This window comes from Microtus ochrogaster, chromosome 7 (genome assembly GCF_000317375.1).
Source record: "Microtus ochrogaster isolate Prairie Vole_2 chromosome 7, MicOch1.0, whole genome shotgun sequence".
Taxonomy (NCBI): Eukaryota; Metazoa; Chordata; class Mammalia; order Rodentia; family Cricetidae; genus Microtus; species Microtus ochrogaster.
The window spans coordinates 59492898-59518857 of record NC_022014.1 but is presented as its reverse complement, the minus strand read 5'-3'; the positions used below and the strand labels follow the sequence as shown (position 1 = coordinate 59518857).

General features: G+C 44.6%; 3 protein-coding genes across 6 annotated transcripts in view; 2 read left to right on the top strand and 1 right to left on the bottom strand.

Annotated features, from left to right (window-relative positions):
• Cep95 (centrosomal protein 95) overlaps positions 1-2795 on the bottom strand; it is a 28594-nt gene extending 25799 nt beyond the window's left edge. For both annotated transcript variants that reach the window (XM_013347506.2, XM_026780781.1), the window contains exons 1-2: positions 2454-2795; positions 1017-1145 (exon numbers count right to left, since the gene is read on the bottom strand). In XM_013347506.2, the coding sequence (XP_013202960.1) occupies positions 1017-1145; positions 2454-2472 (148 nt within the window). In that variant the 5' untranslated portion in view covers positions 2473-2795. The remainder of the gene's footprint in view (positions 1-1016; positions 1146-2453) is intronic.
• On the top strand, positions 2749-11568 carry Ddx5 (DEAD-box helicase 5). 3 transcript variants are annotated; one of them, XM_026780782.1, is made up of 14 exons: positions 2749-2814; positions 3320-3506; positions 4686-4851; positions 5218-5314; positions 5400-5533; positions 5641-5706; positions 6458-6599; positions 6683-6843; positions 6928-7100; positions 7491-7601; positions 7850-7911; positions 7996-8055; positions 9325-9549; positions 9730-11568. In XM_026780782.1, the coding sequence occupies exons 2-14, from the start codon at positions 3463-3465 to the stop codon at positions 10134-10136; spliced, it is 1848 nt and encodes a 615-aa protein (XP_026636583.1). In that variant the 5' UTR covers positions 2749-2814; positions 3320-3462; the 3' UTR covers positions 10137-11568. The 3 variants fall into 3 exon arrangements, with proteins under 3 accessions (XP_026636583.1, XP_026636584.1, XP_005350477.1); XM_026780783.1 differs by lacking the exon at positions 2749-2814 and adding an exon at positions 3033-3048; XM_005350420.3 differs by lacking the exon at positions 2749-2814 and having other exon boundaries at positions 3258-3506.
• An 861-nt stretch (positions 11569-12429) lies between these two features.
• Polg2 (DNA polymerase gamma 2, accessory subunit) lies at positions 12430-23385 on the top strand. Its single transcript, XM_005350419.3, has 8 exons — positions 12430-12910; positions 15443-15569; positions 15705-15810; positions 17487-17660; positions 19482-19622; positions 19740-19820; positions 20403-20503; positions 23116-23385. The coding sequence occupies exons 1-8, from the start codon at positions 12445-12447 to the stop codon at positions 23279-23281; spliced, it is 1362 nt and encodes a 453-aa protein (XP_005350476.1). The 5' UTR covers positions 12430-12444; the 3' UTR covers positions 23282-23385.
• Positions 23386-25960: the final 2575 nt, after the last annotated feature.

Below are 25960 nucleotides of genomic sequence, written 5' to 3'. Positions count from 1 at the left end.
AGCTAGACCCAGGACAGGCTCCAAAACTACAGAGAAACCATGTCTCAAAAAAAAAAAAAAATTAAAGGCATTAAGATAGTCTAATAACAACAGCAAGGCTGGGTATGATGACATATCTCTACAATCTCAGCACCGGCGAGATTGTAGCTATATCAGGAGTTTGTACCTACACTGCTCTATATAACAAGACCTGTCTCAAAACAAACAAACAGATGCTTAAACCCCTAACTATGGGCTGCTTTCCTTGACAAAGTAAAGCAAAAACTAAAGGCCAAATCAGCCAGGCATGAGAGCACATGCCTTTAATTCCAGCTTTCAGGAGGCAGAGTCTGATCTACATAGCAAGTCCTAGGTCAGCTGAGGCTATATGGCGATACTATGTCTAAAAAAACAAAACCAGAAGATCAAACCACTGCAGGTGTTCAAGTGGTCGGCTTTCATATGCCCTGTTACAAGCATCTTCTGGGGATGAATGGCTAAAGCATAGATGGGAATATAGAAAGATTTTAATGGCAAGACAAGCGTCTCATCTGGGTGGAATAGAGCACCTTTTAATCCCAGCACTTGGAGGCAAAGATAGGTGGGTCTCTGAGTTTGAGGCCAGCCTGGTCTACAGAGCAAGTTCCTGGACAGCCAGAGCCACATAGAGAAACCCTGTCTTGAAAAAAACAAAAACAAAAAAACAAAACTGAACTAACATCAAGTAAATGTTAATTCTTATCTATAATTAGTAGTCAAATAAGACCCAACAAATTCCCAAGACCCACTCAAATTTATAACCTTGAATTGAAGGTAGTTACAGAAATAATGACTCTAAAAGGCATGAATTGCATGGGATTAAATGGGGATTAACTCAAATAAATGCCAGACTATTTAATCATGGCTGTTATTGTGGGTGAGGTCCATAATGTACTCATTAAAGCAACTAGTGTCATAGTTGAATAGGACACAAAATTCATTATGAAAGGAAATTTGTGGCCCAAGACAAAATTATTCTCACTTTTCAGTACCCTTACCTGGTACCTTTTCTCCCAAAATGGACTGATAAAGTGCAATAAAGACATTAGCATCACAGTCTTCAAGTTCATGTATCCTCAGGTGTATGTGACATTTAAAAAGAAGATTATTGGCAAGTGTTACCCATTCTGTTGGGGAAGAAGGGGGGGGATCAGTCTTCAATAGCAATAGAAAAAGTCATATGTACATTTAAACAAAAATCACTGCCACAGAACATATACATTGAAAACTGTAGAAGATAAGGACTTTGTCATTAAATTTCAAATACTCAACTGGGCAAAAGTTTTCAAAAGATGTACTAATTCCCTGGGATGATTTCCAGTGCTAGCTCTTACACAGCCAAAACTATTGTGCCAGTCCAACTTTTACTCTTGTAACCTAAGATTCCACCTACCGGTATTTTTATAATACTGACATAGGTGTTTTTAGTTACAATAGACTTATAGGTAAGAACGAATGTCATAAGGCAATTGTAAATGATAATCTAAAGTTGCTAGAATCTAACGGAGGTGGCTCCAAATTCCCAATAGTTTTATCCAATTAGCTTGTGTAAATTAAGGTCTCTCTGGTGCCCAAACAGGTGATTGATTTGGACTGTTAGGAACTGGAATAATGACAACACCGACACTAATGCATTTGTTAGCTTTCTTTTTTATTACAGTTGATGTATACGAAGGTAAACATGAGAAAAACGAACACAACGCAAAGCTCTGAACTAGCACATTAATACTGCTCGAGTTCCCCGTTGGGTTATTGTTTGTTTGTTTTAAACATCCCTTGCTTTCCTCTATTCAGTTCAGGACCAAGCTTAAGGGTTTCAGCAATAATTCTAAAAGCTTGAAACTCCTGTATTCTGAAACGATTGGGTATAGAGAAGACACCATAGAACTGGGCAAGTCTCCAATATGAGATGGACAGGTATTCTGGAGACAATAGTCTGAATGTGCCATCCATGTCTCCGTCCGATGCCCATTTCTCACAGCAGACCAAGCCATGACAACCATTTTGTGTGCTGTCCGGGAGAGGAGGTAAGCGTCCTAGACAACCGAATCAACTGGCTTTTCAAAGGCAGTACTAGACAAAGCCAGTTACTCTAGAGAACATCAAAAGATCTAAGGAGTGCTGTGCCTCAAAAAGATAAAAAAAAAAATACACGTCCCACAAAAATCGGGTCAGAGCAGGATCCTCTGCTCTGTAAAGACAGGATGCGGGTGTTCCAGCCTCGCCACAGAACCCATCTGTCACATCCCAAGTGTCCGTCCCGCGTCTAGAAACCCCAAGAGGTCTCGAGGCTGAGACCCCCCAAATTCAGAGAGCCCCCCGCGACTGCGACTACTGTCCGGCAGTCACGAGCCTCTCCGGACACGGTTCGGGTCGGCCCGGGGCCAGCTGGATGCTGCAGCATACAAACACTAGGGCTCCAGGCCGAGACTCACCAGCCTCTGAGCTGGCCATACTGCCAAGAAAGGTCGCAGCCGGAGACGAGAGCGCGGGCGGGCGACGGTGTCCTGGAAGGGCCGAACCGGAGAGCGCCGAAGCGGGTAGGAGGGGGTCGGAACCAGAGAGCGGGGACGGAGGGCTGGGAGAGGGAGGGACGTTAAAACGGCTTCTCGCCGCTGATTGGTCATCAGAGAGGCACTTCCTCTCGCAGCTCGCGCTTCGGCGGCAGTTTGCGGGCTCTAGCTACCTTTCCCCGCGGGCAAGATCCCGCTTGAGGGTTCTCAGCTCGGCGGGCCAGGCAGCCAGGTCACCCAGCAGCCCGGCCGATCTCCCCAGTGCGTCGGAGCCGCGCTTCCGGTGAGTCTGCGGTGAGGTATCCCTCCGCCGCCGCCAAGTGGAGAAGTAGTGCGGTCCGCCTAGCCCTGGGGTGCCACCACGTGACAGCGGCAGGCTCCACCTCCCCGTCCTCCCCGGTCATGGGCGTGGGGGAGTCTGTGGCGACGTAAACATCTTCAAGCGGAGCCTGCGAGCTGGCCGGCGCTGGCCATTTTTTTAGTGACCGGCTGGCCCGGGGGAAGCGGCTCGCTTGAGGTGCGGGGAGAGGCATCCTAGTGGGGTCACCGCCGTCGGGAAGGGGGTAATAAACGGGCGCCTGTGAGGGAGCGCCCGCGGGGGGGAGGGGCGAGGACATGGCGGATTCCGGAACGCCAGCGGGCGTTGGAGCCTCCAGCTAGGGGGCGGGGCGATTAGGTCACAGAGCGGCTCCCGGCAGCCTTTGCGGCGAGGAGGCGGTCCAGGCTATAAAACCGGCCGCCGGGACGCAGCCGGCACCTCATTCATTTCCATCGGTCCTTGGGTTTAGAGCTCCGGCTTCGTCACCGCCGTTCCCTCCGCTGGTGACGCCCCCGCAAAGGCTTCGCCGTCGCCGAGGCCTCCTCTCCGCGACTCGTCGCAACTGGATTCCCTCTCACTGGGTCTTTCCCGCACACCGCAATCATTGACGCCATGTCGAGTTATTCTAGTGACCGGGACCGCGGCCGGGATCGAGGGTGAGTGTGGCGAGGGACCTGTCAGGCCGGGCGGGTGGGGGATGGGAGGGCGGCGCGGCCGGAGCTCGGGTTTCCAACCGACCGCCCCCGGGGTTTTCTGTAAGGAGGCCTGGCGTTTTCTGATAGCCGATTTAAAAGCCGTTAGAGGCGACGCTTCCTGGTCCTCGGGCTCAAGCCCGCTTTTGTGGGCTGAGAGGACCGGGACTCGCGGCGCCCCGGGCGACCTCGCGGCTTTTGAGGCGAGTCCGGAGGAGCGGGGCAGGGAAGGGAGCGCCGCCGCGCCTTTGAGGCGGCCCGAGGCGTTGTTCCGCGCAATCTTCCGGCCGGTGTTTTAGGGGCTCCCCGTGTTACCGGGGAGTAGAGGGATCGCTTTCGAGGCCATCCGTGCCGGGGAGGGTGGCCAACGTCGGCGGATTCAGCCATGCGGCTGAGCCGCGGCCACAAAATGCCGGCCTCGGACATGGCGGCGGCGCCTTTGTTACCCCGCCCGGCGGAGGCGCTCAAAATGGCAGCGTCTAGAAAATGTGGCGCAGAGAGAAATGCGAGACAAAGAAGGAAGCGCCGCCCCAGCGGGAACGCCGCCCGGTCCGGGACTCCTCCCCCGGTTGTCGCCGGCTCCTCCTCTTTTTTTTTTTTTCCTGCTCGCGTTATATAATTTTGCTACCTTGGTGTGCAGCGCTTCCGCGGTTCGCGGCGTTCCCCAAATCGCGGCTCGCCGGCGTGGGCACCCCTTCCTACCCTGCCCGCGACACCCTCACTAACCTCGCATGGCCAGCGCGGTCCCGTTATTTAAGATCCGTTCCTTTGGTCGAAAACAGTGGCAAAAATAATCTTGTTAAGCTCCTCCCTTCTTGCCCAGCTCCTAGACTCTTAATTCCTAAACTCGGAGGGGGGAGAGAATATGGAGCCTCAAGCTGTTACCTGTCCTTGTGATCCGAACTTCCAAAGGTTTGGGCAGTTTCCGACCTGATAAATCCAGACTGTTTGCTTGGCCTCAATAGAGTGCGCTTGGGGACTACAGTAAAAAGAAATACTGTGCCAGTGTGGCTGTCTAGAGAATGACATTTGGGAGGGATTCCAGAAATGTACTTTGGCTCGAAATCAAAAGGCATCAAATAAGACGTGGGTGCAAACCTGTATATAGGACTCTTTACAACTCGACTTTTTTTTCTCCCGTAGATTTGGTGCACCGAGATTTGGAGGGAGTAGAACAGGACCCCTCTCTGGAAAGAAATTTGGAAATCCTGGGGAGAAACTAGTTAAAAAGAAGTGGAATCTTGATGAGCTGCCCAAATTTGAGAAGAATTTTTATCAGGAACACCCTGATTTGGCAAGGCGTACCGCAGTGAGTAATGTGGATTTTACTCAGTTGATGGAAGCTGACAGGTGTCTTGCAAATGTCTAGGTTTGGAGAGTTATTTGTGGTATGACTCCCAAACATGTCCTATTGAGTTATTCTGTGTAAAAAATGTGTGTTGGCCATGTTTAATGGCATGGGCCTTTAATGCAATCACTGGGGAGACAGGCAAGTCAGTCAGCTTATTTGGGTTACACAGTGAGCCTTGTTTTTTTTTAATATGTATAATAAAGTAATTTTTATTGCTAAATGGATTTTATGTGTCCAGATTTTAAGTACATAAAAAAAGTTAGCTGTGGGGAGCTTTTCAGTGCAGTTGGCTAAGGTTTGACACTGAGATCATTTGCTTTTCAGCAAGAGGTAGATACATACAGGAGAAGCAAGGAAATTACAGTTCGGGGTCACAATTGTCCAAAGCCTGTTCTGAACTTTTATGAAGCAAACTTCCCTGGTAAGAATTAATTTTCATCTTCGTCTTTCATTTGTTTTCTCTTTTTTTACCTAAAAGTTTTTTACTAAAATATTATTGGTTACAGCAAATGTCATGGATGTGATTGCGAGGCAGAATTTCACTGAACCCACTGCTATTCAAGCTCAGGGCTGGCCAGTTGCTCTAAGTGGATTGGATATGGTTGGAGTAGCTCAGACTGGATCTGGGAAAACATTATCTGTAAGTTTAAGACAATTTGATATATTCTGGGAGAGAGAGGATCTGGTAAATCTTTTTTAAAGCATTTTAATGCAATTTCTCCTGTTTCTATTCTTGCTCTCCAATAGTATTTGCTGCCTGCCATTGTCCACATAAATCACCAGCCATTCCTGGAGAGGGGTGATGGGCCTATTGTAAGTATGGCTTATATATATTTTTTTTTTTTTTTTTTTTTTTGGTTCTTACACAAGAGATTTGTAGACTACATCATCTCCCATTTTGCTAGAAAGTTTGACTTGTTCTTTCTGGAAAATGGAATTTGATTTTGCCTAGGACAGTAAGCTCGAGGCTTGCCATCAACTCTGATGCCTGAGTTCAATATCTATAACCTACAAGTAGGAAAAAAACAACTCCCAGAAGTTGCCTTTCACTTCACATGTGCTCCCACACACAAAAAGTAAATGTAAAAGTTTCCTGGAACCAGTATTTCTTTATTCTGAGCATAGTGATCCCTGTTATAATCTCAGTACTGTAATCCCAGGCAGAAACTGAGGATCAAAGAATTGGAAGTGCACTTCAATAACAGAAGGCCGTTGTAAATTTAAAAATAAAAAATCTTGGGGGCTGGAGAGATGGCTCAGAGGTTAGGAGCATTGCCTGCTCTTCCAAAGGTCCTGAGTTCAATTCCCAGCAACCACATGGTAGCTCACAACCATCTGTAATGGGGTCTGGTGCCCTCTTCTGGCCTGCAGGCATACAGGCAGACAGAATATTGTATACATAATAAATAAATATTTAAAAAAAAAATCTTATGTCCATCTAAATTCAGTTCCCGACATAACATCCCATCCTACCTCAAAAAAAAAAAAAAGACATGACACCCTAGTATGCTGTTTTGTACTAAAACTTTTTTTGTTGGTTTGTTTTTTAAATTTTCTTCCTTAGTGCTTGGTGCTGGCACCAACTCGAGAACTGGCCCAGCAAGTGCAGCAAGTTGCTGCTGAATACTGTAGAGCTTGTCGCTTGAAGTCTACTTGCATCTATGGTGGTGCTCCCAAGGGACCACAGATTCGTGATTTGGAAAGAGGTATATGCCCATAAAGGGACTCTTTGTCACTGGTAGGGTGAAAGTTTTGCATATTATAGTTAAACTTGCTCCTTTAATTAAAGGTGTGGAAATCTGTATTGCAACACCTGGAAGACTGATTGACTTTTTAGAGTGTGGGAAAACCAATCTGAGAAGAACAACTTACCTTGTCCTTGATGAAGCTGATCGAATGCTTGATATGGGATTTGAACCCCAAATACGGAAAATTGTGGATCAAATCAGAGTATGTATCTTTACGTTCTTTTAAAAATCAGTTCTAAGTTTACTATGTGTTGTGGTCTAATTTATTTCCCCCAATTTTTTTTAGCCTGATAGGCAAACCCTAATGTGGAGTGCAACTTGGCCAAAAGAAGTAAGACAGCTTGCTGAAGACTTCCTGAAAGACTATATTCATATCAACATTGGTGCACTAGAGCTAAGTGCAAACCATAACATTCTTCAGATTGTGGATGTATGTCACGATGTAGAAAAAGATGAGAAGTAAGTTTAAGTCTTAGCAATTTGAGGAAATTTAGTGTGGTATGTGTTCTTTTTAAAATGTTTATGGGAGTATACATAGTGGATAAACTACTTCCCTGCCTGGCAGGCATGAGCAAAAAAGCTTGAGTTTGAACTTAGCCACTACACAAGCACACAAAGTGGTATGCCAGTCTTTTTGAAATTCTTTATTCTTTGGGTGTTGATGTTTGCTACCAGCACTTCCTGTAAGGAGAGGAAAGCCACATGTCATTAGCTTTCCCTAAAGGACAAAGAACAGAATTAACTTAGTGGGTGTGGTGTTTTGACTTCCATGATTCACATTCAACTGTTTCACCTATCATTTTTTTTAGTCATTTTTTAAAAAACTGACACATTTGTTTTTATCTTTAGACTTATTCGTCTAATGGAAGAGATCATGAGTGAGAAGGAGAATAAAACCATTGTTTTTGTTGAAACCAAAAGAAGATGTGATGAGCTTACCAGAAAAATGAGGAGAGATGGGTATGTGGTTTCCTGCATCAAGGCAGACTTCAGGAAAGGGCAGAAGTACTTTGTTCAGAAGCAGGGAGTTTTGTGGGGATCATATGCCACAGCATAGGTATTATATGAATTAATTTCAGTGGCACTATAATGGTAACAGCTCAGTGATGTAGTGCTCCGTGAGAGAGCACTTTGATGAAGAGCTGTAGGGTTAAATATTGACTTCAGGTTTTAAATGATTGCACTAATATAATAACTTGCTAATACAGGTGGCCTGCCATGGGCATCCACGGTGACAAGAGTCAACAGGAACGTGACTGGGTTCTAAATGGTATGTATTTCAAATAAGATGAGATTTGAAATTTGATAACATTTGCTTGGATTAATAGTCATTTTTATGTGTATGTCTTTGTAGAATTCAAACATGGAAAAGCTCCTATTCTGATTGCTACCGATGTGGCCTCCAGAGGGCTAGGTTAGTACAAACTCGAATTCGTGGCTTGGTTTCCCAGAAGATCTCCATGTAGTTTTTTTTAAAGAAAGTTTATTGCTTTCTTTAACCTGCATTTTTTTCTAAGTTTTTTTCACATAAAGGTGCAGTCTTTGTGGCAAGGCCTAGGCATGACAATCGGAGGACTCGAGGGGGATGGAGGACTAGTGATCGGCTGGCTGCTTCCAGTCGATTAGAGAGGTGAAAAGCTGAAAGTGTGCCAGTAATCTTCAAAGGGCAGAACATACCACCTCTGCCCCATAAACTGTTCTCTCCGGGGGGAAAAAATGGAAGTTACCTCACAGTTCACTGCCGTGGTATTTCATCTGTCCCATGCTTTGCATGATTGCCATGGTACAGCATTGTTTCAAACTGTTCACTGTGATCTGTGGGTCTTTGAGTTTCAGTGAGTTTGCTGAAATGTCGAAGAAATATTTCCAAACTTCAATGTTCAATGAAATTTTTGTTCACGTTTGAAATGGAGAGAGCAGCTTTAAAAGGTACTAAGCCTTTTACAAATTGGTGAGTACTGGCACATGAGACCTAGAGCAGGATCAACTTCTCACACATAGTCAGTGGGAAAAGAAAGTGCCTTGAAAGTTCCTCCCTCACCTACACAGTAGTCGTCATGTCGAGACCTGCCAGAGAGAGACACATTCTCAAGTGAATCCTGGCTTCTTGGAAGCGCTTGCCTAGACGAGACACAGTGCATTAAAACAACTTTTGGGGGACAGGTATGTTTTTCTTGCAGCTGCAGTTGTAAGGTCTTGGCAAGACAAGCAGTGTGGCCAGAATTTTGAACTTCTGATGAGTGTTAATGCAAAGGACCTTGTACATTTTTTGTTTAAAGGTCCTCAAAAATGAGCACATGAAGAGGTTGCTGTGAAACTTTTAAGTGGCCCTACTGCGCAGAAGCATTCAGATGTCACTTGATGATCTGTAAGGGGACATTACCGATTTGGGAATGTGCTAAGGAGAACACACATTCCCTCGATAGGCTGTCAGTGGGCGGGTGATAACCTAATACAGCTGACATGTGCTTTTTTGTTTTTTTGTTTTTTTTTTCTCCTGCCCCACCCTCTTTTTCCTACCTCAATGGTATTCCTACAGGAAATGGATAACCATTTTAACTGTATTTTTTGCAGCCCGTACCTTCTTGGGAATACAATTGTCTAACTTTTTATTTTTGGTCTGGCTGTTGTGGTGTGCAAAACTCCGTACATTGCTATTTTGCCACACTGCAACACCTTACAGATGTGGAAGATGTGAAATTTGTCATCAATTATGACTACCCTAACTCCTCAGAGGATTATATTCATCGAATTGGAAGAACTGCTCGCAGTACCAAAACAGGCACAGCATACACTTTCTTTACACCTAATAACATAAAGCAAGTGAGCGACCTTATCTCTGTGCTTCGGGAAGCTAATCAAGCAATTAATCCCAAGTTGCTTCAATTGGTCGAAGACAGAGGTTCAGGTAAGATGTTACAGTTACTTGGGTTAACCTCATTGTCTTTTACAAAATTTGTATTAGATGGGATTGAAGGGGTAAGTAGTTTATTTTGAAACCCAAGAACTCAAAAAGCTACCTAACTTCTATGTTAGCACATTAACATGATAGATAAAATTGACCCATTTTCACTTACTTTCTTGACAGGTCGTTCCAGGGGTAGAGGAGGCATGAAGGATGATCGTCGAGACAGATACTCTGCGGGCAAAAGGGGTGGATTTAATACCTTTAGAGACAGGGAAAATTATGACAGAGGTTACTCTAGTCTGCTTAAGAGAGATTTTGGGGCTAAAACTCAGAATGGTGTTTACAGTGCCGCTAATTACACCAATGGGAGCTTTGGAAGTAATTTTGTATCTGCTGGTATACAGACCAGTTTTAGGACTGGTAATCCAACAGGGACTTACCAGAACGGTTATGATAGCACTCAGCAATATGGAAGTAATGTTGCAAATATGCACAATGGTATGAACCAACAGGCATACGCATATCCTGCTACCGCAGCTGCTGCGCCTATGATTGGCTATCCGATGCCAACAGGGTATTCTCAATAAGACTTTAGAAGTATATGTAAATGTCTGTTTTTCATAATTGCTCTTTATATTGTGTGTTATCAAACAAGATAGTTATTTAAGAAACATGGGAAATGCAGAAATGACTGCAGTGCAGCAGTGATTATGGTGCACTTTTTTCGCTATTTAAGTTGGATATTTCTCTACATTCCTGAAACAATTTTTAGGTTTTTTTTGTACTAGAAAATGCAGGCAGTGTTTTCACAAAAGTAACTGTACAGTGATTTCAGATACAATAAATGAAGGCAATGCATGGCCTTCCAATAAAAGATATTTGAAGACTGAATTAAGTGGAAATTGTACTTTATTTTACATATATAATGTCATGTAAAACTTGGCTTAGTATGTTTTGGGGGGATTTTCTTTTGCTTTGGTGTTTATTTTTACACAAAAACTAAAGTTGACTACTTGCCATTATTTGATTTAGGACTTAGGAGGAAGGGGAATCAGAGGCCCTTAAGATCTGTTTATATGGGAAGAATACTTTGTCAGCTTTCAGTATCAGGGATAACATGTTGACTGTTCTTTTGCAAAACAGTTTAAGCAGTGACATACTTTATTCTGGCTCTTGGCTGTATTGTCACCTGCCAAAATGCACAAAGCTCAAACAAAGACTGTTAGCCCAAGAGCTGTGCATTGTGTCCTTAGTGCAGCTTATTTTGTGGTTCCGGTCCTTACCTACTTGCCAGGGTTCTTAAAGCCACACTGGTGGTCAGGAAATGATTCCACATTATTTCAGGGCATTATAGAGATCTTAAGATTTTGTAGGCTAATCAGTACTCCAACACAAGAAAGAAAACTTCAGAATTAACCAATAGGCAGCAGAACTAAAAGCACAGTAAGAAAAGCTGTGAGGTTAGATTCAACATGTACTTACTGCTAGAAAGATAAAGGGGATAGCCATAGATTTAAGTGGGTTTACCAACAGCTTTATTTCACAATGGCTGTAAGGTCTAATTGTCTTCCCAGAAAATGGAGTGGTTTTACCCAGGACAAAAGTCTTAAAGGAATTTCATTTTTGTTTTTTTTTTAAACAGGCTTTGATGTTAATTCCTTATTTATAAAATGTAAAACAAATTAGAATGTGCTGGGGGTGGGAGCTGGGGTTAACAGTGAATGTTTTCCAGGGCTGATATGTTGAAAATTGATTCATCCTCGAGTACCCTGAGTGGTTTTCAATGGCATGGTTAGTCACATTCATGATTTTTAAGTATAGGGGTAGATTGGAGCATTTATTACATACTTTAATGTTCAATGTCTTAATGTGGGCCTTTTATTTTGTAAATATTATGGAAATGATTGTGGGGCTTGGAAAAAATTACCTTTGAAGTTTTAAAAGACAGTCCACTTTTTAGCATGTGTGTTGTGTCCAGCCTGTGGTTGTCTTAACTAATAAATGTGGTTTTTCTCCCCATTCTCTCTTATTTATTTGCGTAGAGCCATCTTACCTGGGGTTTTGCAGCCCCCACTTCCCCAACCTGGCTGTCTTGGAACTTGATACAGACTATGCTGGCCTTCAAATCAGATTGCCCCTCCCTAACACTAAACCCTTTTAACTTGTTTGCGCTTAAAACCGGTCACACAAACTGCTAAGCTTACAGATAAGCTGCTCTATGTCTCCTGGTCAGGTATTGCATGTTGTCTGCTAGGTCTGCTGATCTCCCAGGCATCCATAATCACTTTAAAGAAAACACGGACAGGCCTTTAATCCCAACACTTGGGGAGGGAGAGGCACGTGGATTTCTGTGAATTTAAAGCCAAATCAAGTTCCAGGACAGCTGGGGTTGTTACAGAGCAATCCGGGGGAGGGAGAAGTTATGGAGGTTAAAGGTCTGGGAAGTATTTTAAGACCTGTTCCTCCAGCCACACCCAGGAGGGAGCTGAAGTAGGCCACCGGAAACAGTACTGCCAGCATTAGGGACGGTCGGGTTTAAAGGACTAAAGAACAGCCAGGCTATGTGCACACGGAAGTGGGTGCATTTCCCTTGGGGATTGCTTTAACGCCAGCGCCGGGACAACATTTTGGTAGTCTTGGAAGCTCGGAAAAACATGAGTTGATGGAACTCTGCAGTAACAGTGGTGGTAAAAGCTGAAGTAGTGGAGCTGCCAAACGCGGAAAGTCCCCAAATTAGTAAACAGGCGGAGGCCGGGATACGCCCAAGGAGGCTGCGATCAGAGCTGTGACGCACTTCCGGGGGCGCGGCTTGCGGCTCGTTCGTTTCCGCCGCGCCTGCGTCCTAGGGTCTACCGCTCCTCTGGTTGAGGCGCAGGCGTTCCGGCTCGGGAAGACATGCGCTCGGGCGGCGCGGTGCGGGTTTGCCGCTGCGTCTGCAGGCGCTGGCTCTCCGGGTGCACGGGTCCCGCAGACGGGCCGGAGCGTGCGGAAGACCGCGAGGCGCTGGTAGACCTCTGCCGGAGAAGGCACTTCCTCAGCGGGACGTCGCAGCAGCTCAGCCCGGCTGCTCTCCTGAGCGGGTGCCACCCGGGCTTTGGACCTTTGGGTGTCGAGTTGCGAAAGAATCTAGCCTCCCAATGGTGGTCCTCCATGGTGGTGTTCAGGGAGCAGGTCTTCGCGGTGGACGCCCTCCACCACGAACCAGGCCCTTCGCAGCCCGGGGACAGTGCCTTCAGGTTAGTTTCTCCAGAATGTATACGCGAAATCTTGCAAGACAAAGAGCTGAGTAAGGAACAGCTAGTGACATTTCTTGAGAACTTATTAAAAACTTCCGGGAAACTACGGGAGACTCTTCTTCACGGTATGGCCCTTCGCGTTTCGTGCTTCTGAAAGGTTTGGGGTGGAATTGCAGTCTTGCATGAATCTGAAGACGACAACTGGCCCTGGGTTTCCAGGGGAAGAAATAACCAAGTTTTCTTTAAAAAAAAAAAATCAGTAACTTCTTTATTGTGACCCACCTTAGGCAAATGTCCGTGGCATCATGCCCGAGGAAATGGGTAAAACATTCCGTTTGAAGAGGAATCCGCTTAGAGCTCAATCACGCAAAATTAGGGCCTTAATTCAGTTGCATATTTGAAATTTCATTGATACCAAGACATTTTCAAAGAACATCTACTCTTCCGTTTTATGTACATGAAATTGTATACTTATGTCAGGGTTTTTTTTTTCCTTTTAGTTGACTTTTTAGCTTTCCAGCTAGGAGATGAAACCTTATAGATTTGTATTTTTTGGTATGGGTGCTTTGTCTGCATGCATGCCAGACAAAGCTTCAGATCCCATTATAGGTGGTTGTGAGCCACTATGTAGTTGCTGGGAGAAACTAGAAGAGCAGTGAGTGTGCTTAACCGCTGAACCATCTCTCCAGTCCCTGCATCTTTCTCTTTAAAAGTCAAATACAACATGATGCAGAAATTCTAAAAAATAAAAGTGAGCGATGCGATTGTGGCACACACCTTTAATCCCAGCACTTCGGAGGCTGAGGCAGGTAGATCTCTGTAAGTTCAAGACATGCCTGGTCTATGGAATGAGTTCCAGGACACCCAAGGCTACATAGAGGAACTCCCATCTCGAAAAGCAACACAGAAAAGTGACTAATTTGTATTTTAATTTTTTTTTTTTCGAGACAGGGTTTCTCTGTGGCTTTGGAGCCTGTCCTGGAACTAGCTCTGTAGACCAGGCTGGTCTCGAACTCACAGAGATCCGCCTGCCTCTGCCTCCCAAGTGCTGGGATTAAAGGCATGCGCCACCACCTCCCGGCTGCTAATTTGTATTTTATTGCATTGACATTGATTGCATTAAATAAACTTCTTTACCATGCCCTCAAACATTGGTCTTATTTACTCCCTCCAGTCTCTTAAGTCTCTACCTTCAGGTTACACAGACTTTTGAGAGTTTTCAGTTTAGTAATGATAACCTAAGTGAGACATTGTTTCAATAAAACAGAAAAAAAAAGCAAAATTGACAGGAGTTATTATTTATTACGTTTTTAAACTCCTGTATATGTGTATATGGTATGCCACAGCACAGACATGGAAGTCAGGACAGCTTTTAGAAGCCCCAGAGACAGAACTCGAGCCTTCAGGTTGGCAGCAACTACTTCCACCCACTGAGCCATCTCTCAAGCCTTGAGGAATCAGAACACAGCTAGTGAACCTTGTCTAATGAGCCAGTAAAAGTAAAACCTGAGGTTTGGGGTGAAAATTAAAAAATATACCAGCCATAGGGTAGATGATATTCTTTCTTAGTTAAGTCTATACTTTAATAATAGAGAATATTTTTAGTTTGCAGTGAACGAGAAAAAACATGGCAAAATGTTAATTGACAACTCTAGGTAAAAGAGTCTATCAGTCAGTGTCTTTTGGTTGTTTGGCGGTGAGATTTTCTTGTTTTGTTTCTTTGGTTTTTTTTGTTTTTTTTTTTTTTAATTTGAGACAGGGTCTCCTGCAGCAGAAGCTGTTCTCAAACCCCCTGGTAGCAGAGGATGACTTTGAACTCCTGATCCTCCTGTCTCTACCTTTCTACCTCCCAAGTGCTGGGATTACAGGTATATATATAGCACGCACCTGGCTTTTTGCTTCCAAGATGACAAACTTTATTTCGTTCTTCTGTCTCTCCTCCTGAGACAGGGTTTCATTATGTACCCTGTCGCAGGTAACATGGCACGGGTGCGCAGGGCTGTGAAGACTCTGAGACCGGGGTCCCCAGCCTCTCTGTACACTGAAGCACTTGCCCTTCGCCTGTGGCATTTTTATTTTTCTCTGTGTTTACACTTTAGCTAGTAGATTTCCATATGCCCAAAACAACCTGAATGAATCTTACCAAAATACACTTCCAAGTGCAAATGCCTGACTTGTGAGCTCCCACGGTTTTCTGGATTTCCCCTGACCAAGTTTGCATAGGCTTTGTATCCATGGGAAACTCTCAGACAAGATTCACACAGGACAACAAAAGGCATCTGTAACACAAAGGATGGATTAGAGCTGGTGCTAACTCCAGGTGTGACCCAGCGGGGGGCGGGGAGGGGCAAGGTGGGGGCGTTTTCTATCTCTCTGGCACCAGACCAGCAGGACATTCTGTCACTGTACCCCAAGTTGGCCTTGAAATCACTATGTTCCAGGCTGGCCTCAAAGTGTGAGCGTGCCAGGATAACACACGCGTATCGACACACCTAGCACACTGTCCTAGTCTTTCGGTGTGTTGTAGATTGGAACCTCTCTTACTAAAGAGTTCAAGAGTCACTCCTGTAAGTTAAGCGGTAATTGCGGCTCAGAGTTCATTGGCAGTTCACACATGCTGGATAGAGTTATACAATGATTGGTTTGTTTCCTGACAGGTGCCTTGGAGCACTATTTTGATGGCCTGGATCTGGTAAACAGAAAGCTACCTTATGGTCTTGCTCAGATTGGAGTGTGTTTCCATCCCGTGTCCGACACTAAGCAGATACCTGGCAGTGTTAAAAGGTACAAACTGTGACAGATAACCTGCTTTGGTACCTAAATATTCAAGAATCAGTCATTCCCACTTTGGGATACATTATATAATCTTCATAAAAGCTAACTTCCTGATTTATTTATTTATTTTTTTTTTACACAAAGAATTGGTGAAAAGACTGAAGCTTCCTTGGTGTGGTTTACTCCTGCAAGGACCTCTGGCCAGTGGTTTGATTTCTGGCTGCGCCATAGGCTTCTGTGGTGGAGAAAGGTACTGCAATAACAATTTCAGTAATTAATAATGAAGTCTTTTATTTATTTGCCTTTCTGTTCTTGGTTTTAAAGCAGGGCCTCACGTCACCCAGGCTGGTTTCTGTAGCCTGGAATGACCTTGAATTTACCTTTCTGGGATTATAAAGAGAGCTAACACCCTCGCACGCTGATTTGCTTACCTAATCTCTGAGTACTAGGCTTACAGGCCTGCACCACCACACCTGGTTTATAAATAGAACTGGAGGTAGCTGTGGGGTTTTTGTACGCGTGTTTGCCTTTGTTTTAGCAGCAGTAGCCAGGCGGTGGTGTGGCACGCCTTTAATCCCAGCACTCAGGAGGCAGAGACAGATCTCTGTGAGTTCCAGGCCAGCCTGGTCTACAGAGTGAGTTCCAGGATGGCTTCCAAAGGTACAGAGAAACCCTGTCTTGAAAAACCAAAAGTAAAGTTACTGTATAGCTGGAGGGATGGCTCAGTTGTCTTCTAGAGGACCAGAGTTTGGTTCTCAACACCCCAGTTAGGCAGATTACAACTGCCTATGACTACACCTGAGGTTCTGACTCCCTCTTCTGGCCTATGAAGGCATCTATAAACATGGCACACAAAAGGTCCACATAAATAAAGTAAATCTTTAAAAAAAAAATTGCTGCATGGGGGGGGGGACAGGCCCATCACAAATGTCTGGCATCAGAGGGCAACTTTGCGGGGAGTTCATTCTCTCTTTCCACCATGTGGATTCTGGGAATCCAACTCAGATATTCAGGCTTAGCAGCAAATACCTTACCCGCTGAACCATCCCTGTATCACGAATTCTAATTGGTCTTAATAAAAACTCGGAGTCAGCTATGGGGTGAAAGCTGAAGGACCCAAGAAGCCCAGCGGCAGCCACTAGATTCTCACCTCTGCCAGCGCTCAGACCAAAGGGGCGATCCTATCCTCAGACTGCCTGCTGCCACAGACTGTACTGAGCTCCTGGCTCCACCTCCCTAGTGCTGGGATTAAAGGCATGGGATCCCAAGTGCTCGAATTACCTTTGTGTGAGCTATTTCTCTTAGAGACAGATTCAATCTTGCACAGCCCAGGGTGGCCTTAAACTCACAGAGATCCACCTGCTTCTGTCTCCCAGTCCTGGGATTAAAGGTGTGCGCCACCACTCCTTGGCCTCTCTCTCTGCTCTCAGATCTCCAGGCAAGCTTTGTTAAAACACAGAATGTCACCACACATCTCAGTGACTCTTTGAGACAAGGCAACCCTCAAACCCGAGCTGGCCTGGAATTCACTTTTAGCTCAGTCTGACCTACAGCTAGTGGCCACCTTAGTTTAGCTGGGATTACAGGTGTGAGCCTCCTGTTTGGTTTTTTTCAGTTTGATGAGGTCCTGGAGTTGACGGGAGGCTCTCTGTCACGGTGCTTACTGTTCCAGTGGATATCAGGGTGCCCTTGGCACAGATCCGCTGAGCTCAGGGGCCGCGGCTAAGCCTTTACGTTTGGGGCTTTACTTTCAACCTGTTGCCGGGTAGAAGTCCCAGGCAACCTTAATTCTCAGAGATAAGTATGAAACTGAAGGAAACTGATCCCGCCACTCAGAAGCAGGAGGATCTTTGGCCAGAGACCCCTTCTCAGAAAACACAAGTAAATCGACATCTCAGTAAATCAGTGAGATGCTTTGTTTTGTAGTTCGCTATGAGTCCGTCTGACTTCAGCAGCACCGACTGTGAGGACGAAGCCGGACGGAAGGGCAGCAGACTTTACTACAACTTTCCCTGGGGAAAGGAGCCAGTAGAGACTCTGTGGAACCTAGGAGATCAAGAACTGCTACACATGTATCCCGGGAGTACATCTCGGTTACAGGTGTGTGTCCTCTGACCAGATTCTCTGTTGTCTGAACCCCTGAAGGATAATTGTATGGTGTCCTGTGACCAACCCCCAATAACTCTGTGTACCTTTTTGTTTTGGTTTTGGGTTTTGGGTTTTTTGTTTGTCTTTTGAGACAGGTTTTTTTTGTGTGTGTGTAGCTTTGGAGCCTGCCCTAGAACTCACTCTGCAGACCAGGCTGGCCTCAAACTCTCAGAGATCCACTTGCCTCTGCCTCCCGAGTGCTAGGATTAAAGGCGTGTGCCGCCACCACCACCCCCGGCTCCCACTCGACTGTTGTATACATTTTTTTGACTGCGTCCTACTACATAACCATAACTGTAGCTGTCAAAGTCACGAAACTAACAGTAACCCACCACTATTAGCCATTACACAAAGCCCGTGAGATTTAATTGAATATCCCAGCAATGTGCTTTACAGGCCCAGGATCCAACCCAGAGCACGGGTTCCATGGGTTGTCCTGTCTCTGTTCTCCAGATGAACAGTTCCTTCTGTCTTTCCTGTTCTTGTGTTGTGGGGGGGTGGAGGGGCGCTTCTCTAGGTATTAGCTTTGGAGCCTTTCCTGGAACTAGCTCTTGTAGACCAGGCTGGCCTTGAACTCACAGAGATCCACCTGCCTCCTGAGTGCTGGGATTAAAGGTGTGCGCCACCATCACCTGACTTTTATTTTACTTTCTGTGTGGGTGTTTTGCCTGTGTGTATGCAGTGCCACAGACCAGAGGAGGCCATCAGATTCCTGAGACCTGGAGTTGTAGCCCATCATGTCGGTACTGGGAATCAAACCCTGATCCTCTACAAGAACAAGTTCTCTTAACCCCTGAGCCACCTCTCCAGCCCCGTCCAGTGTACGTTCATTTATATCTTGGGATGAACCCAAGACTTGTTGAATGTAAGTCCAGGAACTGGGTGTATAATGCCTGCCTTTAATCCCAAAATATATGAGGTTGAGGGCAGCCAAAGCTACATACTGAGTTCCTGGCTCAAAAAACAAACCAGGGTTTTAGAGATGGTTGAGCTGGTAAAGCACTTGCTGCTGAGCTTGACAACTGAGTTCAGTTCCCAGGACCCACGTGTGAAAGTAACCACAGGTGGTCTTCTTACCTCAGATGCAAGTTTTGGCACCTGAACCCCTACCACCCCATTATCAAACACAAGAATGGGCCGGGCGATGGTGGCGCACGCCTTTAATCCCAGCACTCGGGAGGCAGAGGCAGGCGGATCTCTGTGAGTTCGAGACCAGCCTGGTCTACAGCACTAGTTCCAGGACAGGCTCCAAAGCCACAGAGAAACCCTGTCTCGAAAAACCAAAAAAAACAAACACAAGAATGGTAAAGGGACTATTAAATAGCAGGCCTCTCCCAGGGAGCACTGAAAAAGTTCTGAGGTCTCGGCCCCCTCAGGTGAGTCAGCTCAGGAGCTGCTAGGTCTGACGTTGACAGGTGATAAACTTGAAGCAGAAGACAGCGTCATCATCCTCGACCCAGTGCTCAGTGCGGTCCTGCATGGGCTAGGGCCTTTATAAGATGAATTTGTGATTTTTCTTTCCTGATTGTGTAAGTCTAAAATATATAACTTTAAGGGAAGTTCTGCTAGCTGGGCATAGTGGTACACACACCTTTAATCCTGGCACTCGGGAGGCGGAGGCAAGCAGATCTCCTCTGAGTTTTAGGCTCTATCCTGGTCTATATGTAGTGAGTTCCAGGATAGCCAGAGCTATACAGTGAGGTCCTGTTTTGAAACACACACAAGAAAAAAGTTCTGCTAAATGGTCCTTTTTTTTTATTCTCTTCTATGAAGGGTCGAGACGGGCGGAAAAACGTGGTTCCTTGTGTTCTGTCTGTAAATGGGGACCTAGACCTAGGCACGCTGGCTTATGTCTACGATTCCTTCCAGCTCACAGAGAGCTCCTTTGCAAGGAAGAAGAACCTTCAGAGAAAGGTGCTTTTGCTATTTCATGGATTCGGAAAACTAAAATTATGTGGGGATCTTTGTTGTTGGTTCCCCTCCCCTTCTATACATTAACTGTGCTTTTCCTTATTCCCTTAATTGCCTCAGGTGCTTAAACTTCACCCTTGTTTAGCCCCTATTAAGGTGGCTTTGGATGCGGGGAAAGGCCCGACGGCAGAACTAAGACAGGTGGGTTAAATAAATTTAATTGCTACGACTTATTGTGTGTTTGCCTGTGGTATGGAGGTCAGGACTACTTAGGAGGTGGTTCTGTCCTTCCACTGTGTGGGTCCAGGCCCTGGGAATAGAACTCAGGTGCCCAGGCAGTAACTGCCTTTCCCCACTGAGCCATCCTGCTGCCAGTTGCTTGCAAGTTGTCAGGAGGCAGTATGTGATTGGCTTCATGAATGCAGTGCTGGGGTTTCTCAGACCGTCCCGTCCTTCCCATACCCTGTCACAAGCCTTTACAGTTGTCATGGCTTTTCTGCAACCATGGGTTTTTGTTTGTTTGTTTCTTCTTTTGTGTTTTGGATGATGATGGTGATAATTCTTGATTGGTATGAAACTGTTTGTTGGAAGATTTGCAGTCAGTATTCAGTTGGCATTGCTTCATTTCTTCATTTTTAGGAAGTATGCAGTTCAGTCAGGCATTCAGGCATAAACTCTAACATTGGAAAGCTGAACAGTTTACATGGTTTTAGAGACTGAAGAAAGTGGTTTATAGTTTCACAGACTTTCCTTTCATATTTGAAATCTATGTTTTTCCTCCAGGTTTGTCAAGGGCTACTTAATGAATTACTAGAAAATGGGATTTCTGTGTGGCCTGGTTATTTGGAGACTGTGCAGTCTTCATTAGAGCAACTCTATGCAAAGTAAGGATGATCTTCCTTGTCATTATTTAATTTATATTTCATTATGCTAATAGAATCAATTCTCTTCTAGATACAACCTTTAAAATGAAGTTGCAGCCAGATCCCTAAGCTCAGGGATCTTTTTGGAAAAAAAAAAAAAAAGAGGGATAATTGGATAATGGGATAATAGATTTGTAATTGTGAATTACTGTTTTTAGACAAATATATTGGTATCGATTCTTGTATATTGATACAAAGTTAAATTATATTGACTATTGTATGCATGCATGCTTCTACCTCTGTTTAAAACATTTTTATGTGTTGATATATAGTATGTATTTACCATATTGCAGTGTACATTTCTACTTCTGATTAAGATACCTTGTATATTGTTTATGTATTGATAAATATTTAGCATATTGCATTGTATATTTGTACATTGTTTTGGGTTTTTTTTTTGTTGTTTTTTTTTTCGAGACAGGGTTTCTCTGTGTATCAGTCCTAGCTGTCCTGGAACTAGCTCCTGTAGACCAGGCTGGCCTCAAACTCACAGAGAGTCATCTGCCTTTGCCTCCCGAGTGCTGGGATTAAAGGCTTGCTCTACCACCGCCCCCCTTTTTTAACGTATGGGTGTTTTGCCTATGTGCATGTTTGTGTACCGTGTGTGTGTGCAACGCTCACAGAGGACAGAAGAGAGCATCAGATCCTCTGAAACTGGAGTTACAGGGTTTTTTTTTGTTGTTGTTGTTGTTGTTGTTGTTTTTGGTCTTGTTTTTTTGAGACTACATCTACAGAAGGGTCAGGTCCCTGCAAGTTCTACAGCCTGCATCAGAATAGTCCTTGATCCTCAGAGAAACAAGAATGAAACTCAGTTCAGCCCAGCTTAGTTAGCCATTGCCAAATCATCCCTCTAGACTCTGACACCAGGTGGTTTAATGTAGCCATGTTTAAGCACTGCTCGATTTGGGGGGGAAAAGTTTCCTGATGACAGTTAACTCGGTCCCCAGTGTACAACAAAGCTTAAGACATGGTAACGTTGAAACTCTTTACAAAGTACTTCTGACTTTCTGACTTCTCCCATAAAGGGTTCTGTTGGCTTAGAAACAGTGCTCAGATAAGGGTGTAGGGAGAATGGCTGAGGTGAACATGGAGCCTGTAGGAGTCCGGATTGGCCTGGCCCTAAGATAACATAGAAGTTACGTAGGCTGTTGTCGGCACAAGTGACATCTCTCCTAAGGATGGTTTGATGGACAGAGAAGCAGTCTGTAATAAGTCTGTAATGAACAATATTCTGGGGGATTCAGGTGAAGCTTGGCCCTGTAGACAGCAAAGACCACAAGGTTGTAAGCTATAGCCTCTCCCAGCATTCCGGGAAGAAGGCAGGTAAACATCCTTTGAAGAGATAAACATGACCTCCTACTCCCTACACATACTTCGTCCATGTCCAGGCTGACTTTGAACTCAATATAGCTGAGGATTACCTTGATCTTTGATCATCCTGCCTCCTCTTCCTGAGTGCTGGGATCACAGACATACACACTGTGCCTAGTTTTGAAAAAATGAATGTTTGGCCGGGCAGTGGTGGGGCACACCTTTAATCCCAGCACTTGGGAGGCAGAGGCAGGCGGATCTCTGTGAGTTCGAGGCCAGCCTGGTCTACAGAGTGATTTCCAGGACAGGCTCCAAAGCTACAGGAGGAAAAAAAAGATTGGGGCTGGAGAGACACTCAGTGATTAAGAACACTGATTGATCTTCCAGAGGACACAGATTTGATTACAGGCACCCACATGGCAGCTCACAGCTTTCCATAAACTTCAGTTTCAGGGGACCCAGTGCCCTCTTCTGTCCTCCGCAGGCATCAGGAACTTATGTAATACACAAATATACATACAAGCAAAACACTCATACAATAATAAATATACAAAATAAAAATACATGCATATAAATACATATAAAATAAAAATAAATAAGTTTAAAAAAGGTAAAAAAAATGAATGTTTATTTTGATTTGGAAATCAGGAAGGCCAGTGTGGATTTATTGAATGATTGATGAATTAAAAACAATAGGTTAGCATGTTAAGTCATAAATGAAGTGTGGGTTTGTTGTAATACCAAATAATCTGTTTATACCAAATCTTTGTTTTTATATAGTTTATTTAAGAGACGTTAGCCTGCATATATTTTTGTCATTAAAGCCAAATTCAGAAGGCTGAGCTCACTGTGGAGTTCATTCATAGCGCTCCCCAGGTGCCAGAGTTCATTTCTTTTTTTTTTTTTTGGTTTTTCGAGACAGGGTTTCTCTGTAGCTTTGGAGCCTGTCCTGGAACTCCCTTTGTAGACCAGGCTGGCCTCGAACTCACAGAGATCCGCCTGCCTCTGCCTCCCGAGTGCTGGGATTAAAGGCGTGCGCCACCACCGCCCGGCCAGAGTTCATTTCTTAAGCTTAGTTTTTCTGACTGTGAGCCAATATGGTAAATTCAAAACTTCACTTTGAGTGGGCTTCAGAAAAGGGGGTGTACTTTGGTCCCGCTGTCAAGGCCTGACTGGCGTGAAAGTGGTTTGGACTCTGGGGTATCAGATGGTAAAGAGCTGATGTCCGCGTGGTGCTCATGTGTTTTGTTGACCGCTCTCAGGTACGATGAAATGAGCATCCTCTTCATGGTTCTGGTCACCGAGACTACTTTGGAACGTGGCTTAGTCCAGCTGAGAAGTCGAGACACCACGATGAAGGAAATGATGCACATATCCAAACTGAAAGACTTTCTCATCAAGTACCTAGCGTCGGCCACCAAAGTGTAGGTCTGCATAGTTCTGTAATAAATACTCTTTTTGTTAGCCTTATATTGATATGGTTTTGACCGTTTTGTATTTATAAAGTAGACATTTTTGTCTCTTTTCTTTGATTTGGTTTTTATTATCCTTTTGATATGGCCTATCACGAAAACATAAATCCTGATCTGCCAATTAAGCAAGATCAGGTTGGGCCACATGGTGAGACCTTGTCTCAATAATTAAAAAGAAAAGAAAAAATCCTGAGGCTGGACATGCTCTTTCCTGTAATCCCAACACTTGGGAGTCTGGACAGGCTTGTTGAGCGTCCTAGGCCAATCTAGGCTCAGAGTGAGACTTCATCTCCAAAACAAACGAACAAATGAGAAGGTTGTTGAGGTGGCTCAGGAGGTAGAGGCACTTGCCATCACGCCGGAAGAATTTGATACCTTATATATAAATGGTGGAAGGCGAGAACCAAATCCTCCAAATGGGAACCATGGCAAGTGAACCCCGTTTTGGGGGTTTGTGGAGGTTTGTTTTTTGACACAGTTTCTCCGTAGCTTTGGAGCCTGTCCTAGAACTCACTCTGTAGACCAGGTTGTCCTCAAAAACAGAGCTTGGTCTGCCTCTGCCTCCCAAGTACTGGTATTAAAGGCATGTGCCACTACCGCCTGGCCCAAAATCAATTTATTAAGAAACAAAAGGAAATCAAGAGGTTGGAAAGTCCAAAGCTAGTGTAACAGTAACTAGTTGGGGACTCAGGTGCGTCCTGTCTTCCTGTTGTGCTATTTTACTTGCAGGGTTCATTCTGGCTTGAGAGAATAGGATCTCAACTAATCCAGGCTGGTCTGCATCTGGACATGTAGTCCATGAAGACCTTAGACTCCTGATCCTCCTGTGGTCTCACCTCCGTAGTGCTGGGGATTACAGGTGTACACTACCACACCCAGTTTAGGTAGTGCTGGGGATTGAACATGCTAAACAGATACTCTACCAGCCTAGCTATGTCCCCAACTCCCAACGGTAGGTATCTGTTAGAATGGAAATGCACCACTGTTTTTGCAATATCCTTCTTGTTCCTGAGAATTGAGGGGCTGAGAGATGGCTCAGAGGTTCAGAGCACTGTGTTCTCCCAGAGGTCCTGAGTTCAATTCCCAGCAACCACATGGTGGCTCACAACCATCTGTAATGAGATCTGGTGCCCTCTTGTGGCCTGCAGGGATACATGCAGGCAAATGCTATATACATAATTAATAAATCTTTTAAAAAAAGAAATACTGAGAATTGAATCTAGGACCTGACATCCTCCTATTTGAGCCTCCCAAGAGGATTGGTGTGAGCCACCATGCCCAGCTCTGTGTGTGTGTGTGTGCGTGTGTACACAAATGCAGGTACACGTGTGTGTGTGCATATGTGTGTCCCAGGAAATCTGAAGGATCCTCCTGTGTCTACTTTCCTGGTGCTAAGATTACAGCTGTATGACAGAGAGCCTGGCTTTTAGTGGGTGCTGCTGTTTTTATCTACGTTCTCTTTACCAATAAATACTCAGGAGTTTGATATTGGGGTGAAAACCTGCTAGATCAGAGAAACCGAGAAGCAACCAGGTGACCTTCCTTTTTGGCTGAAGACCCAGCAAGAAAATGTCTCTCCACACTGTCCCAAACCAAAAAGGACCACAAATCTCTTCAGTCCCTCCCTACTCCTTCCCCTGTTTGTGTCTGTCCATCTTAACAGGTCCTCCGTACTCTCTGTGGCTAATTCTTGTCAACTAGTTGCTGCCTCTGCCCCCTGGTCCAAGGTTAATTTTTTTAATAGTCTCAGAGTTTCACAGTCTGAGACTATTTCACAGTCTGATCAAATATCCCGCAACATTTCCCACTTTTGTTTAAATAAAGTTTTTAACTCTTAACACAGTAAAAGTATATACAAAAAGAACAATTGTCAGATATTGTCCAAATAAAAAGGTTTCAACTCTAACACAGTAAAACCATACAGCAAGAACAGTTACCAGGCAAGAAATACATTCACAATGTACAGTCCATTTTCATTTGGAAAATTTGGAGAAAGTACTCTATTATCCATCCTATCTTGGTGAATCCAACATTTTATACCTAAACCACTTTCTATCATAACTTGTATTACAAACCTAAAAATATCTTTTTAGGTCTTAAAAAATTTTCTTAGATAAACAACTTAAGTTTTTATGTCTCTTAACCTTATACACTTTACATTTTTTGTAAGTTTCTTTTCTGAATTAGGTAACAAGAAAAACTTCATCTAGTCTTCAATTCCCATCAGAGACCCGAAAAGAATATAATTTTACCTGAGTAAACAGGAAGTACAAAGCAAGCAACCTCCAAAACTACAGAAATGACAGGGACAGCTGGCCGCCAAGACAGTCACCCAGGTTCCTCTGTAATGTTAGGGTTTTCATCTTTGTCCTACAACTAGAATGTCTGACAGACTTTCCTGTGAAGCAGGAATTTTGATGGACATGCCTGACTTGTCTTGGCAAAGTTCAGCAGTCATCGCCGTTGTGTCCTGCTTGTCCACCTTGGACAGCGTACAGTCAGCAGCCGAGGGCAGTTTCTTGCCCAGTGGCTAGCTTTGCCATATTGAAAGCAAGCCCCATATGGAAGTTCTTCGATGCCCATCATCATTTTTTTTTTTTCTTTGGTTTTTCGAGACAGGGTTTCTCTGTGGCTT

Coding starts and splice junctions, on each gene's coding strand:
- Ddx5 (XM_026780782.1), top strand. CDS start 3,463: ATGTCGAGTTATTCTAGTGACCGGGACCGCGGCCGGGATCGAGG. Junction 3,507..4,685: donor GACCGCGGCCGGGATCGAGG/GTGAGTGTGGCG, acceptor TTTCTCCCGTAG/ATTTGGTGCACCGAGATTTG. Junction 6,844..6,927: donor AAATTGTGGATCAAATCAGA/GTATGTATCTTT, acceptor AATTTTTTTTAG/CCTGATAGGCAAACCCTAAT.
- Polg2 (XM_005350419.3), top strand. CDS start 12,445: ATGCGCTCGGGCGGCGCGGTGCGGGTTTGCCGCTGCGTCTGCAGGCGC. Junction 15,570..15,704: donor ATACCTGGCAGTGTTAAAAG/GTACAAACTGTG, acceptor TTTTACACAAAG/AATTGGTGAAAAGACTGAAG. Junction 15,811..17,486: donor GGCTTCTGTGGTGGAGAAAG/GTACTGCAATAA, acceptor TTTGTTTTGTAG/TTCGCTATGAGTCCGTCTGA.